General features: G+C 33.9%; 1 protein-coding gene across 12 annotated transcripts in view; it reads left to right on the forward strand.

The window, feature by feature from the left end:
- Positions 1-19024, forward strand: part of PDS5B (PDS5 cohesin associated factor B) — a 189304-nt gene that overhangs the window by 89017 nt on the left and 81263 nt on the right. For all 12 annotated transcript variants that reach the window (XM_005585608.5, XM_005585609.5, XM_005585612.5 and 9 more), the window contains 5 exons: positions 1180-1274; positions 6598-6743; positions 9859-10010; positions 11221-11334; positions 16935-17016. In XM_005585608.5, coding sequence (XP_005585665.1) covers positions 1180-1274; positions 6598-6743; positions 9859-10010; positions 11221-11334; positions 16935-17016 — 589 coding nt within the window. The remainder of the gene's footprint in view (positions 1-1179; positions 1275-6597; positions 6744-9858; positions 10011-11220; positions 11335-16934; positions 17017-19024) is intronic.

Raw genomic sequence — 19024 nt, forward strand, 5'->3', positions numbered from 1 at the left:
ACTTGATGGAACATATGCTTTTTTCTAATTTTTATGAGTAATTTGGTGCTGATTTTGAAGACTTTTTTCCCTCTCCTTTATAATGCTAAATTTTGTTTCTTAGGTGTTGAATGATGTAAGATTTGGGAGCCTTTTGATTTCATAGAATTAAGACATATGAAAATATTGAATGGAAAAATCTTGGCTTCACTTTAATGTTCTTGATACTTAATTTTTTTCTTAATTACTATTTTACATTCTGTGATAAAGTAACGTATACAGACTGAACATCAGTGGTTGAGAGACAGCTCAACATCATGTGCTTCCTAATGGAGGAACACAATACCCTCTATGGTGTTTTGGTAGTCTGACAAAAATAAATTGACCGGAATATGATCAAGTCTTCAGCTCTAACTACCAGTTTACAGGATTTAGAAGAGAGAGGAGCCTGTTAATTCATATCAGAATGATACAATTAGCAAAATCTAAATTATGGAATAAAACCATACACACACACAGCAGTTGCTCTAGCAAATTACAGGGGAAAAAAAGAGTTGGAGGGAAAACAAAAGATTAAAAGAGGCTTAAGTGACATATCAACCAAAGAATTTTAACTTTTTAGGGATACATACATATTTACAGATGTAATGTAAAAAGTGGTTTTGCCATTAGTGGCAATGTAATAATTGTGATGAGTAATTGGATAGTAGTAATTTGGGTACACTTTTAGAGTCATGTAATATACTATAGGGTTTAGTATGAGATCTGCCATACATTAGTGAATGCCCCATATTTTAAAAGGAATACTTTAGGGAAAGTTTTCTTTCAAACGTAGTTTGCGATTTATGATATTTCTATGAACTGTATATGCACACTTGGATAAATAGATGTATTTGAAAGTATAATGTTTATAGGAAATTTTTTGTCATTCTTATATTTGAGCCTAATGTATATGGTTTAATCAGGTTCTTTAAAATCACACAGCTCTCACAGGAGATTGCCCTAGTTTATATAGAGGTTCCAGAGCATTCAGACATACATCTTATATCAGAAACTTTGTAAAATGGTTTGGTTCTACTTTGCATTTTCCTTCATAAACTTTTTTTTTCTTTCATTAGAAAAATATAAATTGGGTACAGATTTAATGCATGTCTGTTTCTCTTATTTTAAAGATCACTCTGTGCCTTTATATTTTATCAGGTTTAATGATATCCACGTACCGATCCGCCTGGAATGTGTGAAATTTGCCAGCCATTGTCTCATGAACCATCCTGATTTAGCAAAGGACTTAACAGGTACTATATATATGTAACAGCAAATATTCTTACATGCTCTTCAGTGGAAAAAAGTTTCATAGGGGAAAAAAAATCCCTTTTTTGGGGGGCAGTAGGTAAAGTTTTGTTTTAGTTTAAGGTCATGGAAGTTGTTCTCTGAAGCTAGATTTTTTTTTTTTTTTTTTTTTTTTAAATAGAGACAAGGTCTTGCTATGTTGCCCAAGCTTGCCTAGAACTCCTGAACTCAAGCTTTCCTTCTGCCTTGGTTAAATTACTTTACCATGACTCACCTAAGTTCTTAAAATATTAAAGAACATTAGTCTTACAATCTAGTCAAAGTCAAGACCTGTTTAAATCCAAATGTCTAAAATAAGTTTAGAATTGTCTTTAAACTAAGAAACTAATAATTGTTCCTGGAGATAGACATTTTCGTAGATGCTTCCAGCCTACGTGAGAACTATGCAGTAGAAATTCTAGCTTCAGGCTGAGCACAGGCCAAGGCGGGTGGATCACCTGAGGTCAGGAGTTCGAGACCAGCCCCACCAATATGATGAAACCCTGTCTCTACTAAAAATACAAAAATTAGCTGGGCGTGGTGGCGTGCACCTATAATTCCAGCTATTCGGGAGGCTGAGGCGGGAGAATCGCTTGAACCTGGGAGGCAGAGGTTGCAGTGAGCCAAGATTGTGCCATGGGCAACAAGTGCGAATCTCTGTCTCAAAATAATAATAATAATAATAATTTAAAAAAAGCAGATATTTTACCAGTTTCATCCTTTTTGGGAGACATACCACTTGGAGCTTTCTGGTTTCCTACTCACATCTGTACTCCTTAGACTGCTTGCTCTGAGCTTCTGCTATATAGCATTGACTTTAGTGTCATCCATTCTTCCTCCTATCTTTGTTCTCCCCTTCCATCCTCCTCCCTTCTTTTTCCCCTCCTTTCCTCTTCGTTTGTGTGTGTGTCTGTTTCTCCACCTCCCCTTTCTCCTTCCCTTTTTCTCTGGATGTTCCTTTTTTTTAAGCATCCTTTTCTTGTGCTGCTAATACAGTATTTTCACTGAGAGTGTCAATAGTAGTTTTTTGAGGAATTTATCTTTTTCTTCCAAAATGTCTGTTTCTGCTAATTTGTTTTTTTCACCTTATATTTGCTTTTGTCTTTGTTTTCCTTGTTAAAGGCTTTGCTCAAATGATTGGCAATCCAAGGCCATCTGCTCATGATTAAGAGTGGGGGCGCTAAATCAAAAGCTGTTTGGAAAGCCCTGAGTATATGCTTTCCTCAAATGATTGGCAATCTGTGGCTATCTGCTCATGAGTGAGAGTTGGGGGCTGAATAAAAAGCTGTAATATTTGGAACACTCTGAGTACATGGTTGGGTCTGTCAACTCTGAACTTCACTTTTGAGTGATCAGAGTAAGTTGTTGGGGAGCCCTTAGTTTAGATACTTCCTCTTCATCCTGTCAAATTTCCAATAGAAGAGTATCTTATCTAGAAGTTAAAGGTGAGTTACTAATGTGTTTGGGAAAAGAATGATGGGTTTCTGCATTCACATTTCAGATTAGTTGTCACATAATCCTCTTTTGGGGTATAGTATCCATGCCCTCAACTGTTTGGTGTCCCCCAGTTTAGCGCTACTGTTTTATATTTTTATTATAGAATTTATCTCCAGACTTCTTTTGTTGTGGAATAGGGTCAGTATCCTAAATGGATTTCTCAAACAGCCTTCACCCAGTCCTTCCTTCTCTTCCTTGTTTTAAGATACGGAAGTACTTGTTGCTAGTTCCTATGCCTTTTGAAGAGTGTAGTATATATTGAGTTGGTTGACATGTTTTTCTTCTAGTGGCTTAGGATTTTGTTTTCTTGGGAATCCAAGGTTGGTTATATTTGTTCATCTGGTTTTTCAGAGCCTATTTTTTTTTTTCCCGTTGTCTCTTACTTGTTCGTGCCATTCCATTGGGTTTGTTCTCCGAAGTATTTAGGTGTGTTGTATCTCCAAAATATTTTTAATTGTATCACTCATCTTTAAGGAGCTTAAATAATTTTAAATAATTCAGTATGCAATAATTGTTCACATTTCTCTTAAAATTTATCTTTTTTCTCGAAAATTTTAGTGATATATAATCAAAATGATAATTTTAATACTTATTTATACTACATTATTATTTTCCTGCCTTCATTTTAGATTTTGAATTTTTAAAAAGTAAGTTTTATTGCTTAGTTGTGATTTTTAAATTGTTTTTTAAGAGACAGGGTCTTACTCTGTTGCCCAGGCTGATTTTGAATTTTTTTAATTGAAATATTTGAATCATGTTTTTCAGTTATTAAAACCAGACCCCTGCTTTTTTGCCATTGATAACGTGTAACAGTGTGCACCATTGATTTGTACATGGCTAGATAGAATTTTTCTTTCATTGAACTTGCTGTCATGTTAGGTTACATAGGTCACAGAGGATTTATACTGACTGAGCAGGAGAGAGGCAGTGCTGGAAATATCCTGCCAATGTATGCCTTTCCTTCTTAGGCTCATATTGGCTTCCCATCTCCTCTTTCCCAGTAGCCTTAGAGAGTCAGTCGTTTCTTGCTTTTTAACTTCTACTCGCTGTTGCTACAGATGAGGGCTTGCTTTATCCTTCTCTTAACTCATTCTGTAGAAGATTCTTTCTTTCTCCCCTACCTGAAATATGATGGCAGGTTTCAGAGGTTTTTACTGCTAGAGAAAGTGATAAAAGTGTAAGAGTAGTAAAGCAATCCTTGCTTTTGTTTGAAAGAGTGAGGCTTGAGACTGGGCGTGGAGGCTCAAGCCTGTAATCCCAGCACTTTGGGAGGCCAAGGCAGGTGGATCACTTGAGGTCAGGAGTTTGAGACCAGCCCAGCCAACATGGTGAAACCCCGTTTCTACTAAAAAATACAAAAATTAGCCGGGTGTGGTGGTGCACACCTGTAATCCCAGCTACTCAGGAGGCTGAGGCAGGAGAATTGCTTGAAACTGGGAGGCAGAGGTTGCAGTGAGCTGAGAGATGATGCCATTGCACTCCAGCCTGGGCGACAGAGCAAGACTCAGTCTCAAAAAAAAAAAAAAGTGAGGTCTTGATTTTTTTTTTTTATTAGTTTCAGTCACATCTTCAGTTATTTTCTTTTAAACCCCATATACCCTGTTTCATTTTAAATTTCTCCAGCTTCATTCCTGACTAGCAGGATCATTTCACTTTCTACATGTGAACCTTATACTATAGTGCTTCTCAACCTCATCAGACCCAGTCCTCCCTTTTTAAGCAAATAATTTGTAATTCTCCCTTAAATAAAATGAATAGATAAAACAATCCACTTAAAAAAGTTAAAAAATTAATTGCCCTATTTGTGATATACAGGAGAAACCAAAGGGAAGTAGTTTATAATAAAGTAGTATATATTTTAATATTTAAATGTTTGGATATGACATAGAGATAACAGATGCCTCCACAAGTTTCTCAATTATTCTCTGCCACAGGGGGATATGGAAAGCTCTGTGAATCCTAATTGGTAAAGTATTTGGATGACTACCTGAACACCTAACTCACATTTATCTGTATTTTAGAGAAAATATCAGAGTCTGTTCTACAGTTTCTTTTTTTTTTAACTTAAAAAAGAAGTGTAATTAACTTAAAATGTACAGATCCTAAGTGTTCAGTTTGATGTTTGAAGAGACAGTGAATTTCCATGATGCCAAAAAGTCCCCCTATATCCCCTTCCGGTTAGTTCTGTCATCATTTTCTGATTTCTATTTCTGTAGGTTAGTTTTGCCTGTTTTTGAGTTTCATATATGTTGAATCATACAGTGTGTACTATTCTTTTTGAGGGTGGGGAATGGAGAGAGAGATCTGTCTGCTTTCATATAACATGTTTTTGAAATTTATCCTGTATCGTTTATTCCTTATTGTTATTATTCTGTTGTATGAATACACCATAATTTGTTTCCTCCTTCTTTTGATGGTTATCTGGGTTGTTTCTGATTTGGGGCTGTTAATAGTGATTACTGTGAATAGCCTTATACAAGGATTTCTGTGGGCTTATGTTTTTATTTCTTTTTGCAAACAGTAATGAAATTGCTGGTCATAGTGTAGATACATGTTTAACTTTATAAGAGACAGTGAAAACAGTTCTCCGTATTAGTTATGGTGTTTTACATTTGTCCCAGCAATGAATGAGAGTTCCAGTCATTTAGCATCCTTGACAACATTTTATGTTTTCAGTCTTTTTGTTTTTAGCCATTCTTATAGGTTGTTAAACTATTTTAAATGTTTTCAGTGTTTTTTCTGGAAATAAGCTTATTTATTGTTTTCTTTCCCGTTTGGGTTTCGTCCTTTTCCTTTGTCCTGTGACATTTACTTGTTGTCCATCTGCCAAAATTTTGTGGACACATCTCTTGCTGTGATCTCTTGTTGTGATCTCTTCTCTTGTTATTTGTCCCCTTTAAAAAACTTTTGTTTTTTTTGTTTTTTTGTTTTTTGAGACAGAGTCTCGCCCTGTCACCCAGGCCTGGAGTACGGTGGCACAATCTCAGCTCACAGCAACCTCCATCTCCTGGATTCAGGTGATTCTCCTGCCTCAGCCTCCCGAGTAGCTGGGACTACAGCTGTGTGCCACCACGCCTGGCTAATTTTTTTGTATTTTTAGTAGAGATGGTGTTTCACCATGTTGACCAGACTGGTCTCCTGGCGTCAGGTGATCCACCCACCTCATCCTCCCAAAGTGCTGGGATTACAGGCGTGAGCTACCACGCCCTACCTTTTAATTTTTTTTTTTTTTTTTTTGGTTTGTTTTTTTTTGAGACAGAGCTTCGCTCTTGTTGCCCAGACTGGCGTGCAATGGTGCGATCTCAACTCACCGCAGCCTCTCCCTTCCAGGTTCAAGTGATTCTCCTGCCTCACCCTCCCAAGTAGCTGGGATCACAGGCATACGCCACCATGCCCAGATAATTTTGTATTTTTAGTAGAGATGGGGTTTCTCCATGTTGGTCAGGCTGGTCTCGAACTCCTGACCTCAAGTGATCTGCCTGCCTCAGCCTCCCAAAGTGCTGGGATTACAGGCGTGAGCCACTGCGCCCAGTCAGGTTAGTGAATTCTTAAGTACCCAATCTACCAAATGGAGAGGAGGCTCTTACTACTCAATTGGATGTCACTACTGTTTTTTGACTGAAGAACTAATTTTCCTTCTTTATTCCTTCCCTTCCTTTCTGGGCTCTTAATTTTCTTGAAACTTCTACTTAGGTATTGTTTTGCTAAGGCTTATTTTTAAGGGTATCATGCAGTGTTTTAAAAACATTTTAGTTATTAAAGTTTCCATTGTAATAAAATGTTATCTTTCAGAGTATCTTAAAGTGAGGTCACATGACCCTGAGGAAGCCATTAGACATGATGTTATTGTGTCAATAGTTACAGCTGCTAAAAAGGATATTCTTCTGGTCAATGATCACTTACTTAATTTTGTGAGAGAGAGAACATTAGACAAACGAGTAAGTACAAATAAATAATTACTAAGTTTTCATTTTTAATACTTGAAGTTTAACAGTATTTGAAAATATATTTAAATATATATTTCAATATAATTAGCCTTTTTTAGGGAGTGGAGGCATTTTAATATTTAAAATTATCTGAATGTAGTTTTACTTTTTGTTATATTAAAATGTATCAGTTTTTCTTCATCAAAGATATTTATTCTAATCCTAAAAATAAGACAGCTCTTAATGGTAGTCAGATGTTTAGCCTGTATACCAGTGTTAATGATAAGGGACTTTTGTAAAGGCCTGAGATGCAACTTCTCTTATGTTGTTGACTCTTCTTTTTCTTTCTTCTTTCAGGGCTATTGTTGTTATATGGGTATGAATTGGTAGTTGTCTAGCTGGTTGCATTATAATTAACATGGAATAGAGAATGAAAGATGTTTTCAACTTACAAAAGCTAAACCCGATAGAGTGCCATGCTTCTAGCCTATTTTCTGTGACCTCAAGCCAACTTTTTTGAATGAGTACCCACTAGCTCCACTCATTAATCAGTGAACTTGAGACGACTGTATCTTGTTATGTTTGTGTTTCATATTGCATGGAATATATTAGGCACTCAGGAAATACTTTAATGGATGTTCGTTCCCTCCTGATTGGCCATAATAGTATCTAAGCCTCATTTAGGCATAAGAGTAATTTTGGTGAAGGATGAGACTTTTTGACTTAAGTACTAATTAGCAGACAAAGTGGGAGGCCTGCCTATTGGTTGTTGGAATAGCTTTGACTAGGTAAATTCTTTAAAACATTGTAGGCCGGGCGCGGTGGCTCACGTCTGTAACCCTAGCACTTTGGGAGGCTGAGGCGGGCGGATCATGAGGTCAGGAGATTGAGACCATCCTGGCTAACTAGGTGAAATCCCGTCTCTACTAAAAATACAAAAAATTTGCCGGGTGTGGTGGCGGGCGCCTGTAGTCCCAGCTACTTGGGAGGCTGAGGCAGAATGGCATGAATCTGGGAGGCGGAGCTTCCAGTGAGCTGAGATTGTGTCACTCCAGTCTGGGCGACAGCAAAACGAGACTCTTTCTCAAAAAAAAAAAAAAAAATTGTAACAGGTTGATCGTGCCATCTCCCTTGTTTAATACTGTCCTTGATAATGCTGGTTGTGCGTGGAGGATAAATGGGCAAGAAGCACATGGTTTTCCTTTCAAATCTATAGGTATCCAGAACAATTTATTTTAACTGATAAATTTAGACTTTATTGAATATTTCATTGTGGTATTAATTAGTGAAAAGGGCCAAAAGACATGGAGGGAAAGGATATTTGCATTGTTCATAGCCTTCTAAATGACTTTTTTTTCAGCTAGACTTAGAATTTGAGCTGTTTTTGTGTATTGTTGGAATCATAATGTATATTTTTGATCATCATGTTATGTTCATTGTATGGTTGCTTGATTCATTCATATAAAAATTGAGCACTGAAAAATAATTGACTATATATATGTTCTTGGTAATATTAGAATATGATGTATCTTTAAATTCTCTTCGAAGAAGAGGGAGTTAAGAGTTAGAGATAACATAGGGAGTTAGAGATACAAAGTTTTTATAAACAAATTGAAATCGTATTTATTTTTTTGAGACAGAGTCTCCTTTTGTCACCCAGGCTGGAGTGCAGTGGTACCATCACAGCTCATTGTAGCCTTGATCTGGGCTCCAACAGTCCTCCCACCTCAGCCTCCTGAGTAGGTGGGACTACAGGCATGTGCCACAATGCCTGGCCAATTTTTTTTTTTTTTTTTTTGACTTAAAGACAGGGTCTCATTATGTTGCCTAGGCTGGTCTCGAATTCCTGGTCTCAGGCCATCCTCCCACCTTGGCCTCCCAAAGTGTTAGGATTACAGGCATGAGCCACCATGACTGGCCTGAAATCTTTTTAAGATTTGTAGAAGTTTTTTATTTCAGTATGTAGTTGGTGGATGAATGAGACAATAAATATTCTTAATATACTGTAATTAAGTGAAAGAAAAACCAAGGGAATAATTTGTTGCTATGAACGACAGACTATAGTGAAGGAAAAAGGACCATAAAGGAAAAAATTAATAATCTCTGCAGATTCATGATGGTTTCAACATTACCAGCTTCCTTTTGATTACAGTGCTGTGTTTACGTAAAATTAAAGAATGAACTTATTCTAAGATAATGAATGTCAGATGCACTGTAACAAATATACACTTGTTTAAGAAAAAGTTGAATACATTTCCCTTATACTTCAACTCAGTCCCAGATGTACAGAATGGACTACTGATAAGTATTTTTACATTCAGCATTTGATAAAGCCAATATCATATGCCTTTAATACATCTTAATTACTATTATTTGTAATAGTGTAAGTATGCTCAATATAGACCCTAATTAAGAAAAAAATTGTGAGGGATGGGTCACAGTTTATCTATTTAATTCTGTCTTTGTGTTTTAATGTTTACTTTCTTGAGCTGGCTGCAGTGGCTCATTCCTGTAATCCCAGCATTTTAGGAAGCTGAGGTGGGAAGTTTGCTTGAGGCCAGGATTTCGAGACTAGCCTGGGCAACATAGTGAGACCCTGTTTCTACAAAAAACAAAAATAAAAAATTAGCTAGGTGCGGCATTGTATGCCTGTAGTCCCAGCTACTTGGGAGGCTTAGGTGGGAGGATTGCTTGAGCCCAGTTGTTCGAGGCTTTGGTGAGCTGTGATTGCACCACTTCTCTCCAACCTGGGCAGCAGAGACCCTGTCTCTAAAAATGCATGAACAAAAATTTTGGTAGCTTGTTTTTCCTCACCAATTTTAAGTCACAATATGTAGAGTGTGATTAGCTTTTGTTTTGAGGCATAGATGATAGGTTTAAGACATTAAAGCGTTAAAGTTCTTTACACATGTTGATTTTTCTCCCATACTTTACATAGTAGAAATATTTATGTGATAGTTGTGTGCTTTTTTTTTATAAATATAGTAATTATAAATTGATATTTAGTATCTGAGACTTGAAAAAAATCTGTAAAGGGAAGGAAAACACAAAACTAGGAAACTAGACTTTCCTTAGTTTATATAATGGAAGACTTTTTACATTATAAATAAAACTTTTTGTTTTTAAGTGGAGAGTACGCAAAGAAGCCATGATGGGACTTGCCCAGATTTATAAGAAATATGCTTTACAATCAGCAGCTGGAAAAGATGCCGCAAAACAGATAGCATGGATCAAAGACAAATTGCTACATATATATTATCAAAATAGTATTGATGATCGGTAAGTTAAGGACACTATAAATATTTGGTGACTTTGAATGTTATATAACTTGATTTATTGGTTTATGCAAAGTATTTTCTTTATGACCTTACACTTTTCCCTCAGTTTTTAGTATAAGGTAATGGTAGTGAGTGACTGGGCTCATTCCCACCCAAGCCATAAATGAAGCAGTAATGTACATATAACTTTAGGGATGGGTACAGGTTTTATGTTCCATATTCTGATACAAATACATATCATATTTGAATACCATATTCAAATACAGATATTACTGTATTTTAACAGTAATATCTAAAAATAGGTTTGTGTATAGTTATAATTTTAGTTCATAGGTAATTGTGTTACAAGGATCTTCATTAATTTTTTTCAAATAAAACTTTAAAAACCTGTTGGATTTTGCACATTTAAAAACAATTTCTACTGAAGACTAAAAAATAGTTTATAAATTTATATAAAAAACATGTTATCTGAATATAATCTTAATATTTTTTCCATTCCAGGCTCAGATCTTGTATGGACTGCAGTCATTTATTAGTTAATAGAGCTCTAAATCCTACTTATAGTCTGAAATGATTTGATAGATTAGTGGAAACCAAATGATTTTGCCTGTAGCAGATCAGAATGAGAAAATTAAGAAGCAGGTCATAGTAAAATTTTAAGAGGCGTAGATACTAAAAACTGGATTATCTATGAAACTTTATAGTTGTTTTTATAAAATTGAAGTTTTTGTACTTTTTGAGGGTATGGCATCAGTGCACAAAGAATTACATTATGATTTTGTAGGACTTTTTTTTAGTACTTTTAGCCAGGTCTGTTTTCATGATGATGCCTATGAAAATGCAAAAGAATCTTAAGAGTTTCTTTAGTTTTGACTTAGAAATTTAGAACTTGGAAATTTGAAAGGACCTGTCATATTTTAAAACTCTGCATTATACAGATAAAGAAAAAATCCCTGATATATAATGTGCCCAACATCCTGGAGCTGGTAGTTGTCTTAGCTGGGTGTAGGGCTGTTTTCAGCACATACAGCTAAATCCTGTTTTGGTCCCCTTCTGTCTACAGTTAGAAGGTTTTGATTTGGAAATCTCATTTCCACTCAGAGCAGCAGGAACTTCTTTAATATATGTTCTTTACATAGTTTTGGAATTTTATATATAACTTTAGAACATTACAAAAAAATCATTGCAATGCCTTCTCTGCTTTTTTGTAGGTTACTTGTTGAACGGATCTTTGCTCAATACATGGTTCCTCACAATTTAGAAACTACAGAACGGATGAAATGCTTATATTACTTGTATGCCACACTGGATTTAAATGCTGTGAAGTATGTTTCATATATCAAACTCTGTTCTTTTCATCTTTTGCAATATATTGGATTTTATCAAAAAGAAACTACAAACACCTGTATTTTAAATTGTAATCTATGTAGTGTAAACATTATTTAAAGGGTTATGTCATAATATAATACTTCGCTATTTTTTCAGAAAGTACCACTTTAAACATGAGATTAAGCCATAAGCAATTGAAAGATAGAGCTGATTGACATGAAATCTTTTAGGATGAGTTTTCTATTCATATTGTTGGTGTCTCAAGAAATGTTGATGTACCTATTCTTTTTTGTTTGTTTTCCTTAAGACATTAAGAAACATTCATGTTATGAAGATACTACCTTTTATTCTCACTTGGTGTACTGATTTGCGTTACGGTATAGAGCAGTAGGCTGCAAATTTTGTGCTGCATAGCCTGAGCAGCACCATGTTATAGTTTGACATAAGAGTAAGCACAAATATATATATTTTTTGTAGTTAAGAAAATACTTTTGGGTGTTTAGGTAAGATGGCATTGGGATGTTAGACATGGAAAAGGCATTGTTAGTCTAATCGAATCATACTAAGGGTTAGGAAATTGAGGTCTTAGAGATTTGCTTCAGGTTTTAGGAAATGTAGATCCTTAGTATTCCAGCAAATGTGGTTTACAAGTATTGGGGATTAAATGTTGAGAAATTGGAGAGATCTAAGGGACTGTATGTAATTTTCATTTATACCACTGTTTAATGAGACTTTGACTTCATTTTTTCCATGGAAATAATTTTATTTTCTGTTTATGTTTTATACAGAAATATTGAGGAAAAGGTTGTAGAGGGGAGAAATACACCTTTTTTTCCCCCCTACCTGCTGTATTTCAGGCACTGGAATTTGTATTATGTATTACTGCTTTTGTGCTACTGTGGAAAAGTAGGTTGCAAAGAGATCTGATTGCCCACAAAGCTTAAAATATTTACTGTCCAGCCTTTTACAGAAAAAGCTTGGCAACCCTGGCTTAAGTGATATTTTTCCTGTTTTACATATGATGAAATGAATCACACAGATGTTGCATTCCACACAATCACACAAAGAGTAAGAGGGAGTCAGAATTTGCACTCAATCCTACTTAGTTCCAAAGCTTATTTTTCCACTACACATAGTAAGATACATTACTCTCATATTTAATTTTATTTCTTGTAAACTTTTCTGTGGAATTGGAATATATCCTAAAATTGTTGGTTTGTCATAGCCTAATTGGTGGCTCTTTTTCTCATGGCAAAATCAATTGATGGCCTCTTAAATTGGATGAAATATGGTATTTATATCATATTCAAAACAACCTATTGGAAATCATACTAAATATAGACTTCTCTACTCAACCCCCAACTATCATTCAAGACTAAAAATGAAATGTCACTTTTAAGCAAAAATGAAGAATTTGCCAGTCCTACTTGAAAAAAATTATTAAAGAATAGCCTTGTTTTGGTAAGAAAGGAAATTAAATCTATAAAGAAGTTATAAGATTCAAGAATTTAAAACATTTCTATAAGTATAAATAATAAAGGACTGTAAAAACAGTAATAATACAGTTTTATTTGCAAGGGGTGGGAGTGTGGATTAAAAAGTAGGTAGCATGTAGGCCAGTATTTAGCCTGTACCATACACCACTGCAGTACTATGTGAGATTTCCTGAGTGTCCCTGCAATCCTCCGTCCTATGGCCCTACCATGCCTGGGCAAGGCTGGAATGTCTCCAGGACCTTCTTCCACTGCCCATGGTTCTGACTGGTTGATGCCTGATGCCTTTGTGAAAAATTTTGACTGCAGGTGGGTCCTGTCAGATAACAGCATGTAAGGTGATAGGTAAGTAATGAGTATGAAGGTGTTCCAAGGTTCTTTTATCATATTAGTGAGGGCAGACATGTTGACTAAGTATGTCATAAGTGGGCATTTAACAGTTGCCTCTGAAAGCAGTTAAAATGTATAGCTTCCAAGCACAGAGGAACAAAAAATAATGAATGAAAACTTTAATACCAGAAACAAGATAGAAAACAAGAAAAATAACAGTAAATATACAAAGTATAAATAGTTGTTATAAAACTAAGCATGTCACATATCACTCGTCACTTAAATAAGTATATTTGATTGAATTCAAAAGTGAAACAGTGCTATTCACAAGCGATACTTTGAAAAATAATGCCATTGAAAAGTTGAAAGTAAATTCCAATCTGGACCAGTACTCAAAAGGAAAGGCTTTGATTCTGCAAAAATGGTTGGTGAATGAATGGGTATTTATCTGTTTTAAGATAAAACATTTACGGTACATATATATCATTTTTTAGATGATTTTCACTTTAACCAACTTTTTGTGATTAGTTGACCAACTGTTATACTTACCAGTATTTTAGTACTTTATCTGTGGTTTTTTTCTCCAAAATCCATTACCTTTTTTATTATGTAATAATAATAAATCACATATATATGTTATGAAGCATAGTAATAAAATAAAAATACCTATGAATCTATTACTCAACTTGTAAACTTTTCTCCCATTCATCTTCCTCCCAGAGGTAACCTCTACCCTTGTTGCCTTTAAAAAAAATTTTTAACATGTATGTATATGTGTGTGTATATATGTGTATCGCTCAGTAATATATTTTTGCTTGTTTTTGAACTTTATGAAAGTGAAACAACTGTGTATATAGTGTTTTGTGTCTTTTTTCTATTCTATTTCCAAGATTCATTCATAATATTATACATAGCTGTATCTCATTCATTTCACTGTGCTATAAAATTGCACTGTCATTAATCCATAATTTTATTCCATTATTTTGATATCAGAAATTTGAGTCACTGCAGAAAATGGATGTCTGTATTCCATTTTTATTTATTTATTTATTTTTACTATTTCGAATAGTGCCACTGTAAATACTTTTCAATTTGATATACACATGCAAGAGTTTCTGTAAGGTATGAATATGAGTTATTCTCAAATTTAGCTACTTATTCAAATCACCCTGGGAGGTTTAAACAATTGAAAACTAAGTCCCTCCTTCAGAAATAGTTACTTAATTTGTCTGGAGTGTAATCTGAGCATTTTGATTTTTAGAAAAGCCTTTCAGGAGATTTTAATGGGCCACCAAGGTTCACAATCGCTAGTATATAGCTGGGAGTGGAGTTTCTGACTATGTGCCTTTTCATCATTGTAAACTAGTATCAAATTGTTTTCCTACATGATTATACTAGTTTATACTCCTATCAGTGGTTTATGGATTTCTGCATCCTCCTGTATATTATCAGACATTTACATTTTTCCTAATCTTTTGAGTATCAAATTTTCTTATCTTTAATTTTCCTGAATACAGATAATACTGATCTTTTATAGTTTTATGGTCCATTAATGTTCTGATTTCACCACACACCTCACTACTCTGTATTACAACACCTGTTCCTCTTTATTCATTTAAATTACATTCTAGCCCTGAAGTCATTTGAATATATGACTTCAACTTAGTTTGAAAGGGACTTAAAAATAGCTGCTTGTCGGGCATGTTCCTAGTGAGAACTTGTTTGGTTAGGATTCCTCTTATTTGTTGAAAGAGCCGTATATTTTATTCTCTGACTACTTTTCTTTGGGGAAGACAAAGTATTTCTTAGATTTCAGACTTTTTATGTGAATCAGTTTTTGAATAAGCTCCTAAGTAAATGAACTATCTTGATTATTGAAAAAGAGAACAGTGTGTACTTCCACCTCTCACAAGTTCCCCAGCACTCCTGTTAGCGACAGTAGTAGAAGATGGTATCGGGGTCTTCGTTGTGATCTTCTCTTTTATTAAACAAGTTTGCGTCTAGATAGTTTTGTACTTCTAAGTTCCATGGGTGATTTGTCAGTTGGGAGGTAAAGGTTGGAGGACAGGTCCTCTTCAACATTTGGACAGGCCACTGACTGAAGCCTGATGGTAGCTGTCTTTTTCTTTGAGTTGCTGCAAACTTGTGGTTTGGTAACAAGGAGAACTGTGGGAACTAATTGTATATTTAAAATGTCAGGTAACAAATATAAGAATATCCAGGCTGTAACTGGAGTTTTTACATTTACTTAGCAACAGAACTGCAATTCAGACTATTATTAAATAGAGATTTTTCTTCCTGTTGTAATATTGCTTCTCCTAGTATAACTTTTTTCCCTTTTTTAGACAATTATTTAGAAAGGCAATAAATAGGCACAGATTGCCTTGCTAATTAATACAATTTTATTAAAATACTTGAAATGACAGTTCCTATAAACATGTTACAATACAAGTTCTTAGAGATGGTCACTTTCTGTTTTAAGCTATAACCATAATAGTTTATAATGGGCTTTAAAATAGCTTGACATTTTATCTTTAATGAGTAACTATAACAGGTAATTTCCCTTTTATTTTAAGTGAAAGCAAGCTTCAAAATCTAGGCCTTTCAGAAGTTAGAATGATTAAGTGTATAGGAAAGAGAGAATACATTGACTTTGGAGTTCAGAAGTAATTTTACAAATGACTACTACATTTCTTTGAAAATTATTTTAATCATATAACTCTTGTTAGATTTTTAGTCCTCTGGAGTATGAACATTTTGCTTTCAATGTTTATATTCTTAAACTGTGCTTATGAAAATTTATAGAACTTAGTAACTTGAAATTAGTAAAGTATAGCTATTTGAAATATAACTTCTAAGATGAAAATGTCCTCATGTTGCTTTGCCAGTACCATGTTGATGTGACTACTATAAAGGAATTCAAGTGTCCCAAATTTGAACTGGTTTATCACCTTTAAAAAATCAAAAGGCATTTTTCAAACATATTGTTAAAGGGGAGAATTAAAATATGAAACAGTGTTCTTTGTCTATTACAAGAAAAAGAGTTTTTTTATATGCATCTGTGTTACTGCTTTTTGGCAGTGTTTCATATGTATGGTAATAGAGGTTAATAGAAGTGTAGAATAATTGAAAACAAACTGATGAAAAGTATTCCTTGTTTTGGGAGATTTCCTTAAAAATTTTTAATTCTGTGCTTCTAATCTGTAATCAAGTATTTCATTAACATTATTCTCTCTATATTAATACAATATTGTTTTTATATATTTTCTTTTGTACCTGTATAATTTTTTTTTAGATTTAAATTTCTGCCTGAGAACAATACAACTATTAAGAGAACATCAGAGTTTTTGACATATAAAAAGAATATTCACTTGTAAATAATTCCAGACTGTTTAAAATTTAATTAAGATTTGTCTTAAGAAAAAGTATCCCCATTCTCTTATAACTAATTCTTCTTTTTATGTCTTTGATTCCATTTCATCCTGCCTGCTACAACACCTTATGATGTCAGTTATTCCTTTATTTCTCAAGTTTGTAATTTATCTGCTTAATTCCTACCCTAATTCGACCACTGATTATTTCTTTTGATCCTGCTGTGTTATATTTGATTCCATTATTTCCCTCTACACATTATCAGTTGCTTAGTCCTGTGAATTTCATCTCATCTCTGTCATCTCCTTTTATAATTTGAACCTTAAATTATATAGTTGTAATATTCTAGAAAGATTTTTATTCTGTTTTGTTATTTAAATGTGTATGTTTGTGTTTTTCAGAGCATTGAATGAAATGTGGAAATGTCAAAATCTGCTCCGACATCAAGTAAAGGATTTGCTTGACTTGATTAAGCAACCCAAAGTAAGAATTTTTTCTTCAGTGTTTTTTAAAACACATGTATTTTAATTACTATTTACCATTGCTGCTACAATTCTGTTTGCACAAGTTCTGACTGTAGAAGTTAGGATTCCTTGCTTAGAAAACTCTTAATTTTTAAGAAACTTATTAGATAGAAAGTGGTAAGTGTTTACATCTGCAAAAGGTAATACCCAACATAAAACAGAGTGTGGGTCTCTGTACTCAAAATTAAAGTTTTTTGGTAGCTTTAAAATAAAGATGTAAACAATAACTCAGCATTATTGAAAGCATAGAAAATAGAAGGAAATTACACTTTGTGTTGCCACTGTAAGATGTTCCCTACTTTTTTGTATACGCTCTTGGTTTTAGAAAGTTTCAATAATTATGTAATTATAGTTAGGTATCTTGATATTTTTACTTAATATTTATGGAGATTTTAATGGTACTACCTAGTATTTATAATTTAATGGTCGTATTCATCCATTGGGTGTATCATATTTTATCTTTTATCAATCATTTAGAATGATTCTAGGGTTTTTTTTTTTTTAATTGAAATGCTGTATATAGACATGTAAAAGGCATAATTCATCTAAAAAGCAGTGTGCCTGGTCATTTTAAATTGCCTTCAGAGAAAGCAAGAATATTCTTTTTTTCTTCTTCAGTTTAGAGTACTCTTTCTCAGTCTCTCTTCCACACATACACTTCACAGGATAGAGGTCAGTGGAGCAGTGTTGTTTTCATCTAAGGGGTGAAAATTTTCACCTTTTCCCTAGGCATAAATTCACCAGTTGCTCTACAGATAAAAAAAACTCACACCATTTGTTTGAGTGGTTTATAGTGACCCTCTCACTATTTTTTTAAACCTTCAGATCACTAGTAATAAGACATTTTGTACCACTTTTTTGCCTAATTGAAGCTTACATTTGAGTAATATTTTTGTTATAGACAAACAGTGATCTCTTTGTGTTTTATTGAACATAACCTTTTTTTTGTGATTATTGAGTATATTGAACCTGTTAAAATATGTTTTCCCTTAAAATAAATGACTTAAAACTAATTTAGTGATTTTGCTGTTTCCTTTCTCTTAAACCCTGTTAAATTAGTATGTTTTAGCCAATAAGCATGTTTCAGTTAGTGTCATAATGGGGTAAGTTAGTATGTTTTCGTTAATAATCTCTGGATAAAGTGCCTCTCTCTGCTACTTGGAGCTCTGTGTATTTACCTCTTTATGGCCAAAGATGTAAGAGTGTTAATTAAAAATATAAGGTATTCTTTCTTACATGTATAAAAAATTATTTGTGTTTGGGTATTATTGAAATCGTAGTAGCATCCAGGTAGTATATTAGGTGTATAAATCGTATGTTGAACAGCATGATGTGTGAGATTGTAATCAAATATAACTTTGTTTTTGATTATCACTGTTCCTCTAAAATTTATGTATTTAGATGGAGCGTCTTCATTTTGCCTGTTGTTAAAAATTGGGAGGGTCTTAGACTTTCCTGCTGAGTCATACATGAAATCACTAAATACAGTCTCAATTCAACTGGAATGTTTAGTTCTCTTCTACAGTGTGGAATTTTCTTTTTGCTTGTTTTAAAATAATTATCCAGTTATCCACATTAAAGATGGAGTTCTCATTCATGTGTGGTGGGTTTGAAAAAGTAACAGAATGGAGGAGGATAGCCCACCACCGCTTCATTCCCCCCAAATAAAACAGTGGCAACAGAAATCTTACATGTTTCTAGACAGCTGTTTGATGCTTTAAATTCCAAATATTTGGGAATTATTTCTTGAACTTTATTATGCTTTAACGCTCAGTTGCTCTTAGCAAGCTCATTCTCAATAGGTATGGTCTGTTTGTATATATATTTGATTTTATTGCTTTCAGTTCAGTGTTTATTTAGCTCAGTACTTTAAATAAACTTGCTCAATGACTTTTTGTTTCTGTTTTTTAAAATAACACTATTCTGATGCAGTGAATAATTAGCACTCTAAGAGATGTCTTTTATAC

The sequence above is a fragment of the Macaca fascicularis genome, chromosome 17 (assembly GCF_037993035.2).
Source record: "Macaca fascicularis isolate 582-1 chromosome 17, T2T-MFA8v1.1".
Classification (NCBI taxonomy): domain Eukaryota; kingdom Metazoa; phylum Chordata; class Mammalia; order Primates; family Cercopithecidae; genus Macaca; species Macaca fascicularis.